Source organism: Trachurus japonicus, chromosome 5, assembly GCF_045865225.1.
Source record: "Trachurus japonicus isolate A0001 chromosome 5, Traja_1.0".
In the NCBI taxonomy this organism is placed as follows: domain Eukaryota; kingdom Metazoa; phylum Chordata; class Actinopteri; order Carangiformes; family Carangidae; genus Trachurus; species Trachurus japonicus.
In genome coordinates this window covers 6365383-6382879 of record NC_140911.1, presented here as the reverse complement: position 1 = coordinate 6382879, position 17497 = coordinate 6365383, and the positions used below count along the sequence as shown (strand labels likewise).

The following is a 17497-nucleotide window of genomic DNA, read 5'->3' as shown; positions in this document are numbered from 1 at the left end:
AACTATCCCTTTAACTCCATCCTATTTCAGAACACACGTCTGTTCTTATTTGCCTCCATTTAGACTACCAGGCTTCAATCCCTCCTCCTCCTCCAAACATACACACACACACACTCCTCAGCTCTTCTCAAATGCTGATAACTGTGACTTCATTTCCACTGTCCCACCTTAAATCCCTGAACCAACCAACCGTGCATGAACGCCACTAAAGCCCACTGAGGGAAGCTAATTTCACCTTTACATTTTGCAGATTTTCCACTATCACACACACACAACACACACATACACAACACACACACTGGTATGGTATATTGGTTGCATTTGAATGTGAGAGGGGTTTACACCAAAGCTTTCACGAGGGACAGATCTGCTTTTAAAGATGATTTTAAAGGGAAGAGAGACATTTGAAAGTTTTTGAATTAGAGGTGGTGTATGTGAAAAAAGAAAGAAAGAAAATGATTAAACCAGCTTCTGTTTTGCACATATTGATGCAGGTCACTGGATGGCCCACGACTCCTGGGGCTGGGCATGCATTTCTGTTTTTGTTTTTTTTGTTCTTTTTTTTTGTTTTGTTTTGTCCCCCCCCTCTCCCCTACCCCTCCCCCTCCACCTTCCACCCAAAAAAAGAAACAGAAAATATATTAAATTCATGATAATCGCTATGATGTACCAATGATGTGTTTGCAATGCATATGTATTATGTAGACACTGGAAAAAGAGTGACAAGGTTTAACTTTGTTGTTATAACAGATATTAATATTCTTTTGGTTTTATTCCTACTGGTTGGTGTGTGTGAGTGCGTGAGTGCATGTGTGTGTGCGTGCACGGTCTACTACGGTGGTGAGGAAACTGTGAAAAGTGTTTTATATAACGAGTGTGCGTGTGTGTCATCAGAGCTCCCTCATTGGTTCTCATTTATCAAGTATCCACTTAGTGCACATGTAATATAATATAACAACTGCAAATTAGGTCAATTTTGGAAATGAATGCATTTAATCATTTAAAAAAACACATTCTGCATTTATTCCACATGCATACTGATAAATGAGACCCACTGTCCATAAGCACATGCTTCTCAGTGAACCCAGACCTGTTCTTTTATTTTATTTTTTTAATCGTCACCACCCAAAGCCCAAGCTGTTCCTGCTGGCAGTGCCTTTTGTTTCGCGTGCCCCCATGTATCTATGTAAGGTGTGTTTCACGCACACACGGTGCCTGAGCGTATACGTATGGGTGTTTTTTAATGCATGCGTTTCATGGGTGGTGGTGTGTTGTTTTGTTTTTCTTCTGTACCCTCATCCTTAACATTCATGTGTCGGTCCATCAAACCCTCTGCGTGTGTATGTGAGTGAGTGAGTATGTATGTATGGGTGTGTGTGTGTGAGCGAGCAAGCGAGCGTGTTATTTATTTCATGGTTCACATCATCCACATGAAATTATGTGAAGGGTGTTGAGACTTTATGCTATTTTTTTGGCAATTTATTTTGTTTTATTTGAAGAGGTGTGTAAAAAAATATATCAATAGAACTGTACAGATCTTAAAAATGAAATAAAAAGGTCATCCCTTTATCGAAATGGTCTTCATTTCCTCGTGTGTTTCACAAAAGTCCTTAAATAACTAGAAAATATTACTTGAAATTATGGTAGTGAGAGCTCATTTTCATGTTTTAGTTGTCTCAGATTCCAGCATTTGTCCACAGAATGGCTCCCAGTGTGTACGTCTTAAGTCTTACAGAACAATTTGAGAAAATAAATGAAGCTGAAATGACTATAATTAGTTCTGTTTGTTTGCCCTGCTTAGAGAAACAGATGTGCACCTCTGTCTGGGTGTTGTCCACATGACCAGAGCAGGAAGTGCTGCAGCTTCTCATCTTTTTTATTTTATTTCTCCACCAGCTTGTGTTGCTTTGAACTGACCAGCAGGTGGCAGCACATCATCTGAACTGCAAGTGCCATCTTCACTATGCAGATGGTAGCACATACTATACTGTATGTGTGTACGTGTGTGTGAGTATTAACACCCAAATAGAGGTGTTTGTGGTTTGTTTTCATATGCTGTGATACATTTCACACGATAAAAAGCTTCTAGGTTTTTGTTTTGTTTCACAGTTCTTGTCCAAATACGGTTGTTGTTGTTTTTTCAAAGGGGCGTTCAACATCAGGTGTTCAGACCAATAAACCCACAGGTGTCCGTGTCCGTCACACACACTCAGACCAAATACAGCCAGAACCCCCCAGCCAACCCAACCTCCTCTGGGACCTATAGGTAGCTTTGCACCTGGTCCCCATCTCTTGCTGTGATTAGAGTTCACACATTTATACCTTGAACTCTTTGAAAGGAAAGTGCAATAAGCAGATCAATTTATAGGCATTGTCACCCTACTCTCTTTATGCAGCACCGTCTAAGAATAATCTTGCACGGCCGAGCTGGCCTTAAGAGCTGGCTGCCACCCAGAGGACCACCTAAAACTGTGTCAGTATGCTTATTTATGGCAGCAAATATAGACAGGCCCCTCTTCTCACCTCTGAGAAAGAGCTAAGATTAGCATCACCCTCTGCCCAGCATGTATCACTGTCTGAATTTAGCCTGTTCCCCTGCTCATGCCTGCCTGGTCTCACTTCGTCTGTCCTCTGCCCTGCCCCTAACTATATCTAGACCTGTATAGATCGGCATATCCTCTCCAGTTTCAATCTACAGGCTCAGCTTTCCTCACAGGGTATGCAAAGTGAAAGACCAACAGCCTTGGTTTAAGGGCCTGAGGAGAGGTCCTCTTAGTGCTCTAGAGCTGCTGTTTTCATCATCACTTGAGATAATAATAATAATCGGCAGATTATTCTGTAAATTTTTTGTCCAGTTTATAATAAATGTCAGAAAATTGGATGAAAATGATCCATCACAACACGCCTTAAATCCAAACTGACACTTAAATTGTCAGTTAGATGCTCAGTTTACCACAACAAAGACTTAGGAACACCAGCAAATATTTATATTTAAGATGTCAGAACTAGTGATGTGTTGGCACTTTTGCACAAGAATGATAACAATTAAATAACTATCAAAAAAGTTGCAAATACATATAGATAGATAGATAGATAGATAGATAGATAGATAGATAGATAGATAGATAGATAGATAGATAGATAGATAGATAGATAGATAGATAGATAGATAGTACAAAACATAAAAGGTATATTACAGTAAAGTGTATTCATGTAAAAAAGAAAATGTGAATGCACATTGAAGTACATACTTCTTCACAACAAACAACACTTGGCTGTTATACAATGCGTAATTAATGGTTAGCAGATCAATGAAATACGACTGTGTTGTAATAAAATGAACAGATCCTTGCTTGATTAGTCAGGTCATATCAATTGCTTACAAATAACAAATTACCTAACATAATCTGAATTACATTAAATGCATTGGTATTTTTTTTAGTGTAGCCTCTTTGTGTTTAATTAAATATATATATGCAAAGTTAAATGTGTACATAGCTTACAGAGTCATACTGAAGACAACAAAAGCATTAAACACGAAAGTGTCACCGGATCTAATCCCAATTGAGATGGTTTGGGATGAGTTGGACCGCAGAGAAAACCGTTGCAGGTGACGACTTCATGAAGCTGAAGACAGAATCAAAAGCTGCCATCAAAGCAAAAAGGTGGCTGCTTCGAACAATCTAATAGCCTATACAAAACATAATATTCAGCTTTGTTTACTGCGTAACTCCATATGTGTTTCATAGTTTTGATGTCTTCTACAACGTAGAAAGTAAATAAAAATAAAGGTGTGTCCACATGTTTTGACTGGTAGTGTTTGTGTATAATCCATGCTTTATAACAGTCAGTTTTGTGGCTGTGTGAGTAAACTTTTACACTGTGTTATTCTCTGCAGCTCCTGCAGTTCTCCTGTCGGCCGCAGAGGGGGCGCTCCACCGCCTGTTCTGCTGGCAGCTAAGCCCCGCCCCCTCCTGTGTGCGCCGCTGCTGACTCCGGGCTTAGTGAAGACGCCCTTAGCAACAACACACAGCTGAGTCGAATAAGATAGTCGGACGGCAGAGAAGAAGGATTTAAACACTGCCGCTTGCTTTACCACCGCCGCACCGAGTACAGGTGAAGAAGCTTTCCTTCCAACAAAGAAAAAACAAGGAAAAGGAAAAGGAAAGAAAAGATGCTTCGGTTGTTTCTTTTACTCACTCAACATGGGGCAGACTACTACTAGCTAGCGAGCTAGCCTCTCTCGGCTAGCCCCACATCCCCATCCATCCCCCCTTGCGAGCGAAGACGAGCGAAACCCCCGGAGGAGGACGCGATCCTGCGGGGTTTTCTTTCCTTTTTTTTTTTTTTCTTCCTCCTCTCACAGCACCGTTCGTCTGTCCGTTCCGCTACGAAGCTACAAAGTCAGCTAACTTAACCGGGAATGGTGCTCTGGATCCGGATCGACTCCACCGAGCAGCACCACCGACAGAGAAAGGAGGCGAGGGGCAACCGGGTCAGACCACCACCACCACCACCACCGAGCTGCTGCTGTAACATTTGGACTCAGACTATTTTTAACAGAGGGAGCGGCGACTGTTTTTGTGGCTGTGGCTGTGGCTGCTGGGCGAAGCTAGCTGGGCTAAGCTAAAGGGAAACGACCCCCCAACCGCCTGCTCAGGTTTTTTTTTTTTGTCTTTTTTTTTCCTTCTTCCCAAGGCTCGTGTCAGCAAGGGCGAGTGTGTAATAATAAAACTACGGATAAAATAACACACAAAGCCAAGAAAGAAAAGAAAGTAACTGGAGTTTAGTTGAGGTACTGGGACTCTCCTTCTGTTGTAACTAAATGCTGTGAGCAAAAGTTTGCAACGTGACTTTTTAGTTTGAACCTTTTGCTTTTTTTTGTTTTAGTTTTGCACTTTTCTTTGCTCGGGATCTTTCTTTTTTCTTTTTTTTTTCCTGCTTCGGATGCTGGCATCACACATTATTATTATTATTATTAATAGCAATCATGATGATAATAAGCAGAAAACCAGAGGGCCCAATCACAACAGGTAACCACAACAAAGAAGAGTCGCATTCTTTTGTTGTTTTATGTTTCCCTTCGTTGTTACAGTGCTTTTTATTTTGTCTTTTGTTTTAATGCAGACCTGTTTGAACTATATGCAAATCAGTCATGGCATTAGTGTCACCCCCCCACCCCCACCTCTACCCCTACAAGCAACAGCAGCTTGGCATTTACAGAAATACTTTGAATCCTTAATGTCTGATTGACACATATTTTTTTTAACTCGTCTTAAATGTCACTTGGTGTCAGTGTAATGACTGAAAACAGACAGGTGGAGCAGATGTCACAATGGGGATTTCACAAGAAGCCGGCTGTAAACATGTTTTTTTTTTTTTTTTTCCTTGTGCTTTGCAGCTCCTTATCAATCACGAGACTTGTGCTTGTTTAGGCTATACGTTTTGGGGAGGGGGGATTTGATAAGCCTCCATGTCTGTCAGCTACCTTTACAACTAGTTTTGGAGTTTGCACTGTGACTGTGATCACATCAGATGTTTATGGTTTTATTCTTCTTCTTCTTATCATTACATTTGAACTCTTGTCAGGTTCATTTGTTTGTCTGCATGGCACGTGTTTTTATTTTTGGAAAGACTTTACTCGTGCCTGTTACTGTACAATCAATGTACATATTGTCTGTAGACACTTTGTCTAGGACAGCAGGAAGAGGAGGACAAAAAGCTGTGTCTTTACCCCCACCGACACGTTTTATGACACATGATTAGCTCGGTGTGTGTGTTGTGTTTGCTTGAACCTTGTTCTCTACTCTTTGCTGTTGCAGAGGGGGGAGACCTCAACACCAGCTGCATGTAGTGAAGTCTGAGTCTGACTCTGGACTGGATGTTTGGTTACATAGAAGTTTGGACCCTTGTTGAATTTTTTTTTTTGCGTCTCCCCTCTTGGAAAAAGTTTGCTTGGACAACAAAGTCAGACGCTGTTGTACCGAGAGTCGCTGAGCCCCCACTGCGTGATTACAAGTTTGCAGAGGGCTAATGGGGTCTGTGCTTGCCTAATATTGTGTGTGTAGAGCCCTAATGCCTCTGTTTGCTGTGCTGTGCAGGTCTAATGCGTCTGTATCCAGGCAGCAGGTCTAATCTGTCCCGGAGCTGCTCTGTTGACGAGCTAACGCAAAGGGACACGGGCTCTGACGCACCTGCAGCACATGGCTACAGCGCCGCTCTCATGGGGGAGGGTGGGGGGGAGAACACCAACCCTGTTGCAGTCTGGGGGTTTTGCTAATGAGCGAAACAAACTCACACACAATGGCTGTGTAAATGGCCTCATTTCAAGTTTTTATCAGAGATGATTCTGGCAGCTTTCACTGACAGCTTGTTTATGGAGTTAAACGCCTGCTGAGATGAAGAGCAGGCTGATGGGAGTTTGTCATTTGAGTAACTCGAGGCTTCCTCCTCCTCCTCCTCCTCCTTCATTCCCAAATGCTCCTTCCCTCTCATCCCCTCCTGTATCGTGTCACGTTGGGGGGGCGTTTGGCACGTTGCCCTCGGAGGTGAACGCGCACACGCAGCACTATTGAATGGCAAGCGCCCCGCATCCTTCCCATATGAGCTCTATTTCTGAGCACACCTGGCGTGCGCACTACATGACTCGGCCTGAATGGACAGATGGGCAGACGGAAAGATGCTGTCGTCACAGAGGCATCTGTTACCCCCATTAGGCCAATAATACCACTTGCAGCGCTAGCGATCTGAGACCCTAAGCCCTATCTAAGCTGGTCAGGTCGGAGCCCTGGCCTTGGGTACAATGTATTGGACACAATGGATTCAATGGCGTAGCTGCTTAATAATGGGCTTTTCACAGTAAATGTGGGTTAGGATGTTGCGGCGGACAATGTGCGTCGTCCCCACGGGTCCAGGCAGAGCGCTGCAGTCGGGCCTGCTGTCCTGCTGAGGCGAGCTTCACTTCGCCCAATCGATTGTTTTGCGTCTCAAGGTATTTATCGCAGCAGATAGGTCGGTCGATTGATGAAATAATCAATCACACGTTGCCCGCTTTGGACAAATAAGGGATTTTCTGTCTCTGTGGAGGAGATTAGATAGCCGTTATCCCCCTTGAGTGCATCTTGTGCTGCAGCTTTTTTTTTTTTACCATTCCTCGCTATCACTTTGATTAATTTTTATTATTTTTTCGTGTTTTGTCCCATCAGCTCGCCACGGAGACGGCCTCTATGACTCCTACATGAGGACAGACCACATCCTTAAGGACGACGCGGACACAAACAGTCCGTCTGGGCTGCCCCCGATGCCCAAACACACAGTGAGTACACACACACACAAAAAAACAACACAAACACACGCACACAAAGCCTGCAAAGCCCTATTTCCTGTGCCGAAGCACACTCTGTCTCCAGACATCCTGTTCCTCAGGAGAGATATTCCCCACTCAGCTCTCTCTCCCTCTCTCCTCCTCAGCCCTGCGTCAATAGCTAATCTCTTGTCTTATCTTTTTTCCTCCAACCTGTGTAACTCAGTCGTGTTTTGTAGCATTCAGTGAGAATAATGTGATCATGTGAGTTGTATTGATAGGCTGCAGGAATGTGTGTTGGAGTCACACGCTTCTGTGACTGTATCACATCATAGCTGAAGCAAAGTTGCAGTTTCTGTGTCGTGCTTTAGTAAAAAAAAAACCCCAAACCAACAGATCCAACAGCAGTAACAAGATTTGTAAACATTTGTTATTTAAATGTGCAAATTATTCAGTAACTGTGCATTTTAAAGCACACATTATCTAACAGTGTAACCATCCTCATCTGATCAGAGCAGTAGCAGAATAAGCAGATAGAAACAGTTTGTTGATCCATAGATATACTGTAGTTACTGCATAGTCAGATGTGTTTATTTCTATATTTTTATTATTTTATTTGTAGCTTCTACCAACATCGTTATGTTATAGTGTGTTATCATCTCTGTAAAAACCCCCCTGGCAGAAAAAGCACACACACTGCCAGTGATCCTCTCCGGCCTCTCACACCAGCAGAGCCCGGTTTGATAAATTGTAAAGATTTATTGGGCTTGAAAATGTGACCCACAAACAAAATCGCCAATCAACATTCCCCATCCTCCCCCGTCCTCTGTCTCGTGTAGTCCTCCATCAGAGGTTAGGCCTAGTTTTTCTATTCTAGTCCCGTCCCTTCTTCTTCCTCTTCTTCTTCTCGCTCTTCTTCAGTTCTTCAGCGATTGTGACCGACTGACGGGAACTCGTCCCAGTTCAGCGTTTTTACAGGGTTCAGAGTTGGCGACTGTGAGCTATTAAAGTTATAAAATAAATGATTCATCGCTGTTCTGTGGAAGAGCAAAAGGACAAACAATAATGTTATCATGGTTTTTTTTTTATTATGATATAATAAAATGAACAGTAGCAGGCTACTTCCTGCTGCAGATGACATCAGTTTGTTATGAACTTCTGTCCATGATTTGCCTGCATGTCTCCTGCATGTGTTGAGTTGTGCAAGTCTGTGTGTGTATCTGTGTATCTGTGTGTGTGCTTGAGACTAGCAGAGCATACTTAGCTTCTCCCTGACAGCGAAGAGATTAGCTCTCCTCCATCTGTTGCACCACACAGATTTACACACAGAGGACTCTCCACCCCCAATATTACCTGTGTTAAAGAACATACACACTGAGTTTTTCACTCTTCTGTTTAAAGTTTTATTTCCCCTCCCCCGCCCTGTCGATCAATACTATGACATAGTTGGTGCTCCACATGTAGAAAGCTTTGATTTTTTTTTGTAACACGTGTATGTGTGTGTGTGTGTGTTTGTGGGTTAAAGGGCTCAATCAATGACATTCAGTGTGTTTGTAGCACAGCCTTGGGACAGCAGCTGCCTGTTGTAATGAGTTAAGACTATACGGTTTCACGTATGGAAACCCGTCGCTGCATTCCTGCTCTATTTTTAAGGACTCAAACACACACACGGCCCAGATCCGAGTCCTCCTCTTTCAGTGGAACATGTCAGCACCTACTTTTTTTGTATGTATGTTTTCCTCGTTTGTGTTGTGTGTTGTGTCTTAATCAGCTGACACAGGCGGGGTTCAGACCCAAAACATTAAGGCCAAACAAAATGAGACAGTCATACACAGACTAGGGGTGTGCCAAAAAATTGAAGAATCGCAATTCTCATTTAATACGATTCAGAATCGATATAAAATGTCCCAAAATCGATTAAAAAAAATGAAACAAATTCTAAGGAAATGGATTTTCCTTAGAATTTAAAAGGCAGCATGTTTAATTGCACTACTCTTTAAAAATAAAGAGGCACTTTTAATTTTGTTATTTAAGTAATATGTGATATTGCTTTTATGCAACAGTTCCAACAATTCCATCTAAGCATGGATAAATGTTTAAAAAGACACTTTAGTCATTCTGTCTTGCAAAGCAGACTGGAGTAGATCATGAGGATCCTTTGCACACCGATAGACTGAAGCAGAAACATTATGAATCAAATTGTTTTGAATCGAAAATCGATTTTGAATCGAATCGTAGCCCCAAAAATCAGAATCGAATCTAAATCGTGAGAGAGTAAAAGATTCCCACCCCTAACACAGACCCAGTGAAATGTCCACGCTGAGTTAATGTCAGTGTGTCTTATTAACAGTCACGCTGCTTCTACAGTTTAAGAGTGTAATCTAACTTTAATGACTGTCATTTCCCTCGCGCTCCATAATCTTGTGGAGGGTTCCTTTCCGCTGCGAGAGAAGGAGAGAGAGACGAGAGAAGGAGAGAGACAGGAGGAATGAATTCCTGGGGTTGCTGAAGTAAAAGCTGTTTACTGGCAGCATTGAGGCTCCACAGCTTTCCATAAACTCTTCTAACCTTTCCGGGTCCTGCAACGCAAAAAGGTCCATCAGTCACTTTTTAAAGACCAGGCGGGAAGGTTGGTCCAACCCCCCCCCCCCCACCCCCCAACTTAATTCACAACAAATGAGTTGGTAGGGGTTTTATTTTTAGTGACAATGGCGAGCTAGCCGCTGTTAAACCCTGGATTTAACAAAGTAAATGATCTTTTTTTTTTCCTCCGGTGCTGCCAAGGGTTGCGTGTGCCTCTTATCAAATTGTTAGCAACTATAACAAACAAACACGTAGGCAGGGGCATGGGATGTTTTGCATGTTATCGGTCCGGGCAGAGAGAGAGAGAGAGAGGGGGGGGTCGGGCCTGTTGTTCTCTTGAATTTCCGGTTGCGCTGGTTGATCCGCTGCTAGCTGCATCCATCCTAACTGTTGGTATCAGTGTAAACACAGAAGAAACCATGTGTTTTTATCTTGCGGTGCGTCTAGTTAGCTGCACATTTTAACTTATTGGTGAATCACCGCCAGCGGTCTTGTCTGTCTCTGATATCTTGTGTCTGTTCACGTCCAAATCACTTCCACTGGAGCTTCTGTGTGTTTGTGTGTGTGTGGTACTGATATGTAAATAAACAGATCCGGAGGATGCCGCCGCTGCCAGTTTTCACCGTCCCCTCCCCTCCCCCTCCTCCTTCCCACTTTGCTTACAAAACAAGCATGACAATTGCAATCGCTCCATTTTCTGTTTTTGTTACATATGAAATATTGATATGATTCACTCCAACAAAGGAGCGTTTTGTGCCTCTCGGTTTTAGCTCTCGCAGACTTCAAGGAGTCGCTGTTTTTACCCGATGAAACGCTGATTCATGGTCGCAGAGATCCTTCCTTCATAAAACATAATAAACCGTGTCCTCTACACAATAAAACACAACACACACACACACACACACACACACACACCCTGTTCAAAGACTGGATCTGTGTTTACCAAGTGGATGTCCTAATGTCTCCATTGTCTCTCCTTCTCTTTCTTTAAATAGGTTGTCAGTAACAAGACTGTAATGCGGGATCAGGTGACCGTGCGCGGCGGCCAGCTGAAGGTCAAGTACCTGTACGAAGATGCCGCCAACAACCGCAAGATCAACGCCATCACTACAGCGACCACTCAGAACAGCGGGACCACCGGTCAGACGCCCAGCAAACCCGCCGTCGTCTCCAGCCTGTCCAAGGAGCACAGCGTGGAGAGGTGAGTGGGAAAAAAAAACACACTGGCCGAGCTGCTTTCAACTAGGGATGACACGTTTATACATTTTCTTGGTACGATTATTGTCAGAGAAATAATCACGGTACTACGATTATTATGCATTAATTAATTTCACAACACTATGAATGTGTGTAAAATCAAATATAGTCAAAATATAACTACATTACTCATTGTTTACACAAAATATTTCAAGTATCTATTAATATAGGACCAATTATTAATCCCCCAGGGGAAATGTTTAAAATATTCAGGTCATGAATTGTTATCTATACCAAATGTTTGCGTTTATTTTAATCGTTTTTTTGTTTTGTTTTGCTTTTTTTTTTTATTAAAAATGACACGTTAACATTTAAATTCCCACCAATTCAATGTTACGTTAGTTAAATGGACCAGTATCTGTGCACTTACCTTTATTTTTGCGCACATCTGCCAATAATTTTTGTGAAAGTAACGGTATTTAGGAACCTTTACGATTAATTAATTGTGGCGTTTAATACCACGATTAATTGTGACAACAAGTAATCGTGACATCCCTGAGGCCCAGCTGCTTTCAACAAAACAAAATCCACACGCTAACCGATTAACGCTCACGCCAACCTGCTCGTTTCGCCCCCCAGCAGCACTGAATCCAGTAAAGGCTCCTCCACCGAATCCTCCGGCACACACGGCAGCGGCGGCAGCGGCAGCGGGGGCAACAGCGGGAAGCTGTGCGGCCCGCTCACCCCCGACCAGGCGCTGAGGCTGTACCGGTCTCAGCTGACCACGCTGGAGCACACGGAGATCCACTCGTACCCCGACGTCTACTTCGTGGGACCCAACGCCAAGAAGAGGCCCGCCGTCGCCGGGGGCAACAACAACTGCGGCTACGACGACGAGCAGGGCGGTTACATCCACGTGCCCCACGACCACCTGGCGTACCGCTACGAGTTCCTCAAGGTGAGATAGCTGTTTATTCTCACCATGTAGACGTGTTTTGTCTGTTTTTTTAAGCTCTTTTAAAATTCTTATTGTTTGTTTTATTGTTTATTTGCACGATTATAAAAGCAACAATAAAATAGAAAACACATGTGCGTGTGGGGTAGAAACCCACTATAGGCTTATATTTAAATCTCACCTATAAAAGCAATTGCACAAATCGCAAAGCAAAACAAACAAAAGAAACATTTATATATGTTGAATGACATTATAAACAAAATAATACAAAATAAAATGAAATAATAATAATAAAACATATGTTTTGTGATCAGAGCATTTCTTTAGTCTTGATTTGAGTCTGGGTAAAGACAGAGAATTAGTAATAATGATGATAATAATAAATAGGGACAGTGCATATTAATGAACATTGGTATAAAATACTGCAGTAAATATGCCGGATTGTAGCCGAGCGGCGTAGTCGTCCATAGTCTATAATAAATAAAATACAACTAAATAAATGCATATTTTTGTTCCATAACTGGGCTCCACAGTATCTTATTGAAAATTGTCCCTGAGATGTATGATACAAAGGTAGGTATAGGTTATTGATTTGTCTAGTGGAATATTGATGAACCGGAGAAGTACAAATGAAAAATGTTGTGAGGCTGAATGTTTAGACTTCAAAATAAAAGTACATATTTGAAAGATGTTAATATCAAAAATAGATAATGCATTACATTTCAAGAAAAGTGGAACAGTGGCATCATAATGTTTGGAAAAAGTTGCCATTCTGACAAAATGTTTCTGCAGTAAAAATATTTTCTCATCTCATCTTCCTTTTCTTTGTGCCGATTCCAGATCATCGGTAAAGGAAGCTTCGGCCAGGTGGCCAAGGTGTACGACCACAAGCTGCAGCAGCACCTGGCGCTGAAGATGGTGCGCAACGAGAAGCGCTTCCACCGGCAGGCGCAGGAGGAGATCCGCATCCTGGAGCACCTGCGCAAGCAGGACCGCAACGGCACCATGAACGTGGTGCACATGCTGGAGAACTTCACCTTCCGCAACCACATCTGCATGACCTTCGAGCTGCTGAGCATGAACCTGTACGAGCTCATCAAGCGCAACAAGTTCCAGGGCTTCAGTCTGCCGCTGGTCCGGAAGTTCGCACACTCGATCCTGCAGTGTCTGGAGGCGCTGAGCCGGCACCGGATCATCCACTGTGACCTGAAGCCAGAGAACATCCTGCTCAAGCAGCAGGGCCGCAGCGGCATCAAGGTAACGCACCCGGATCACTCACTCACTTGAAAACACATTATGGCCTTAATCCGACTGTAACTGGACAACTGAAGTGAATGTAAACGCGTTAGTCCGACTAAAACACCCAGATAATTCGATTGGAAACGGGTTTTCTTCACCTTAATCGGACTGAAACTGGACAATGCATGTGCGCATGCTTCACAACAAATTAGACGGCACAAAGTGTGGCGTAGAAGCCTGTGCTGATGCGTCAGCACCGATTCTGTGCATTTCACACAGTGCAACCAGCGAAAAGATGTGTTTTATTAAAAAAACAAGGACAGAACTCCAATGAGACGCTCAAATCGAGCTATGAGACTAGGCCTGTTCGATTAATCGGTTTTAAATCGTAATCTGATTATTTAGTTTGAACAATGTTAAAAACGTGTAAATCGTAAAAACTTTAGACTAACGGCCCTTTTCCAATACACAGTAACAGCTCTACTCGACTCAGTTTAGGTCCGTTTCCATGACAGCTGAGTTCTTCATCGCGAGCGGGGTCGGAATATCAAGGCGTCTACGGCCGCGTCGTCTCGCTCTCTTTTTTTCAATCCTTTCGTCGGCTCCAAACTCACTCGTCTGCCCCTCGATTACAGACCACAGTGTGGTTTTCCACACAGTAGACATTTAACTCAGATGACAGAATAACAACAGTACAGATCGCGCTCTCGACTCTTCCAGGGACGACGCTCTGGCCAATCACTGTAAGGCAGTCGGTTGACGTCACGCTTTAGTGTAATTTGTCATTTCATAAAAGAATGGAACAGCCCTAAGCTGGACTTAGCTCTGCATGTCAACGTCCTGACTAACTCCGTCTCCCGAGTCGTGTCTCTTAACGCTGACGTTCCCTCTCCGTTTCCTCCAGGTGATCGACTTCGGCTCCAGCTGCTTCGAGCACCAGCGGGTCTACACCTACATCCAGTCTCGCTTCTACCGGGCGCCGGAGGTGATCCTGGGCTCGCGCTACGGCCTCCCCATCGACATGTGGAGCTTCGGCTGCATCCTGGCGGAGCTGCTGACCGGCTACCCGCTGTTCCCCGGCGAGGACGAGGGCGACCAGCTGGCGTGCGTCATGGAGCTGCTGGGCATGCCGCCGCAGAAGGTGCTGGAGCAGGCCAAGCGCGCCAAGAACTTCATCAACTCCAAGGGCCACCCGCGCTACTGCGGCGCCAACACGCTGCCCACCGGCGCCACCGTGCTGACGGGGTCGCGCTCCCGCCGCGGCAAGATGCGCGGCCCGCCCGGCAGCAAGGAGTGGAGCGCGGCGCTGAAGGGTTGCGAGGACCCCACCTTCACTGACTTCATAAAGAAGTGTCTGGACTGGGACCCGTCGTCCCGCCTCACGCCCAGCCAGGCGCTCCGGCACCCGTGGCTGTACCGCCGGCTGCCCAAGCCGCTGCCCGGCGGGACGGAGAAGACGAGCGCCGCCGCGGTCAAGCGGCTCCCCGAGCACCACAGCACCTCGTTCCCCTCCATCCTGGCCAAGGGGGGCGGCCTGGGCCCCGCCGCGGCCGCCAACAACAAACTGAGGAGCAACATGATGGGAGACGCCGGCGACGCCATCCCTCTCCGCACAGTCCTCCCCAAACTGGTCTCTTAGGACGGACGGACGGAGACAGAGAGAGAGAGAGTCCTGTTACCTCCTCTCTCCCTCCTCCTCCTCTGCACTCCTCAGGAGGAGTCGGAGCGACGGAGGAAGGAAGGAAGGAGGATCCTAGGTTTTAAAACTTTGTTTGGTTGTTTCTTTTATTTGTTTTCTACTGCGAGGTGTCGACACCTCCCAGTTTGTTGTTCCTGGTTTTTAAATATTAGCTGAACACAGAGAGAGAGAGAGAAAGAGACAATAAAAGAAAAAAGAAGTTTAAAAAAAAAAAAAAAGTTTTTATACAGAGGATTTCCTCGAGCGGCGGCGGCTGTGGAGTTTGTGTTCAACAGCCCCGCCCACCTCCCCCTCTCCCACGTGAAAAAAAACAAACTGATGAGGTTTTGATTTTAGATGATGATGATGCTTTTTTAAAAAATCTTCCTCGTGTGAGTGGACAGCTTCGTAAACGAGCAAATGTTTTTAAAACCTGTGTGCGTGTGTGTGTTGACTTGAAAAAGGGCTACACAGATCATCATCAGTCGTATCGGGTCAGAGACAGAGAGGATTCACTCCGCTGACATCAGGTCATCGTAGAAACACAAACCAACTGAGTCTGTCTGGTGTTGAGGTCCTGACACACTAACACTGAGTTTATCCCTCGTGTATTTATGTAACATGAGATGCCTTCACACAGGTTGATAACGGCGAGGGGGGAGGGGGGGGTGAGGGGAGGGGGGGATGGGATCGGCATTACATAGTCGATTATTATGAAAAAAAAAACATTTCGTTAGCAATAAGTCGTCACTTCCTCACGTTTCTGATCGCGTTCGTTCATTCGTTTTTTAAAATTTTTAACCTTTCCTGAACCCTGGTGCTCGCACGTCATCGGCTTCGTGTGTGACGCTGGTATGTGTGTGCGAGTGTGTGTGTGTGCGTGCGTGCGTGCGTGCTTCGGCTTCGCATGGAGGAGGACAACCTAGTTACAGCCCCATCCCCCCTCCTCCTCCTCCTCCTCCTCCTCCTCCTCGGGTTTGAGTGGAAAGAGCAGAGGAGAGGAGGAGTCGCTCCACTCACACTCAGGTGTCACCGTCACCGCGACACTCGGTGCTTTGTCGCGTGAGTCGTCGCCGCACATCGCCACGTCTGGTCTGGTTTTTGACTGACAGGAAAAGTCGCATTGCAAAGTTTTAAAAAAAAGTCTGTTTGAGCGTCACTTGCCCCAGGTTCATGATTATTATTGGCTGCTGTGACTGTTTGGCTGAGGTGCGTTATCATTATTATAATAATTATAATTATTATTAATCCCTAAATGGAAGAACGGTAGGACGGATCATTGGGGGCAGTATGTTTTTAATATGAGCCAAGATGTTTTATTTTATTCTTTCCTCTTGGATGGATGGATGGACGGATGGACGGGTGGGGGACAGGACAGGCCAGTGATAAAGGAGGTGCAGGAGTTTTTTTTTTTTTTTTTTTTACACGGTACTGCAGAAAGTGGTGTTTTCTCAGGGAGACATACTTGATACATCCCTTAATCTTCTATGAACTGTGTGTGTCCACTTTACAGTCGTCTCTGTCCTCACTGTAGATGAACGTGCATGCAGTCGTGTCCACGCAGAACGAGCGAGTCTACGATGGGGCGGGTGGGTGGGATGGGGGTGGGGGGGTCTGACTCTGACTCTGCTGCATGCTCCACAATCTGACCTAGATTCTCCCTCTCCTCCCCACCACCACCACCGACCTCTTTCTCTCTCGGTTTTCTCACTCTGGTCTCATGTAGGGCAGGGAACCTCTTCAAACTTACACACACATATTATATATATATTTATATATATATATATAGTGAGTTATGGTGCTGCCCCCCCTTACCCTCCCCCAACACACACACACACACACACACACACACACACACAAAAAACAAACAAAACGCGCACACACAGACACGCCCTGGTGCATGTTGGTATGGACCACACCGCTCTCAAAGACGTCTTTTTCTCTTTTCGTCCCGCCGCGTTTTCTCTGTGAAACTGTCAGGGATTTCTACTGTCTCCATTTTTTGTTTTTAAAAAAAAATAGAAATGGTTTCTATTCTAATTGCTACTACTACCACTACTCACTCCAGAATATCAAGAGAGGATGTACGATTTTGATGCAAAAGTGGAGAAAAAAAACAAGACAAAACAAAGAAGAAGAGAAAACTGTATAACTGTCATGTTGTTCTAGTGGTGTGTGTGCGTTTAGTAGGAGAGAGAGGGTGTTTGGTGTTCCAGCATGAAATGAAATCACAACCTGTTATCAGACTGAGTGACTATGAGAAGAGAAACTGTACAGTAACCAAAATGAAGTTGTGATAGTTTCTTTTTCTAAAGAAAAATAAAAATGATTATTAACTGAAACTGAGCTGCTGTCGGGGTGATGATTGATTTCTGCAGAGATGCATCACACTGCAAAAACTCAAAATCTCTGCAATAATATTTGTCTTATTTCTTGTCAAAATGTCTCATTTCTAGTCAAAACTAATCTATGTCTACATAAAGTAAGACTCATCACCTAAAAATGAACTTGTTTTTTGATAATTTTCACTTGTTTCAAACAA

The 17497-nt window shown here is 44.4% G+C and overlaps 1 protein-coding gene across 5 annotated transcripts; it reads left to right on the top strand.

The window, feature by feature from the left end:
- Nucleotides 1-4143: 4143 nt before the first annotated feature.
- Nucleotides 4144-17297, top strand: dyrk3 (dual specificity tyrosine phosphorylation regulated kinase 3). Of its 5 annotated transcripts, none has more exons than XM_085775816.1 (6): nucleotides 4144-4660; nucleotides 7206-7315; nucleotides 10882-11087; nucleotides 11723-12041; nucleotides 12879-13295; nucleotides 14182-17297. In XM_085775816.1, the coding sequence occupies exons 2-6, from the start codon at nucleotides 7238-7240 to the stop codon at nucleotides 14914-14916; spliced, it is 1755 nt and encodes a 584-aa protein (XP_085631942.1). In that variant the 5' UTR covers nucleotides 4144-4660; nucleotides 7206-7237; the 3' UTR covers nucleotides 14917-17297. The 5 variants fall into 5 exon arrangements, with proteins under 5 accessions (XP_085631942.1, XP_085631939.1, XP_085631941.1 ...); XM_085775813.1 differs by having other exon boundaries at nucleotides 4145-5033; nucleotides 11726-12041; XM_085775815.1 differs by lacking the exon at nucleotides 4144-4660 and adding an exon at nucleotides 4667-4795.
- The last annotated feature ends 200 nt before the right edge of the window (nucleotides 17298-17497 follow it).

What these genes read in the sequence shown, in the direction of transcription:
- dyrk3 (XM_085775812.1), top strand. Translation starts at nt 4,991, where the DNA reads ATGATGATAATAAGCAGAAAACCAGAGGGCCCAATCACAACAG. An exon ending in CCCCGATGCCCAAACACACA is followed by an intron (nt 7,316 to 10,881) that starts GTGAGTACACAC and finishes TTCTTTAAATAG; the next exon opens with GTTGTCAGTAACAAGACTGT. An exon ending in AAGGAGCACAGCGTGGAGAG is followed by an intron (nt 11,088 to 11,722) that starts GTGAGTGGGAAA and finishes TTCGCCCCCCAG; the next exon opens with CAGCACTGAATCCAGTAAAG.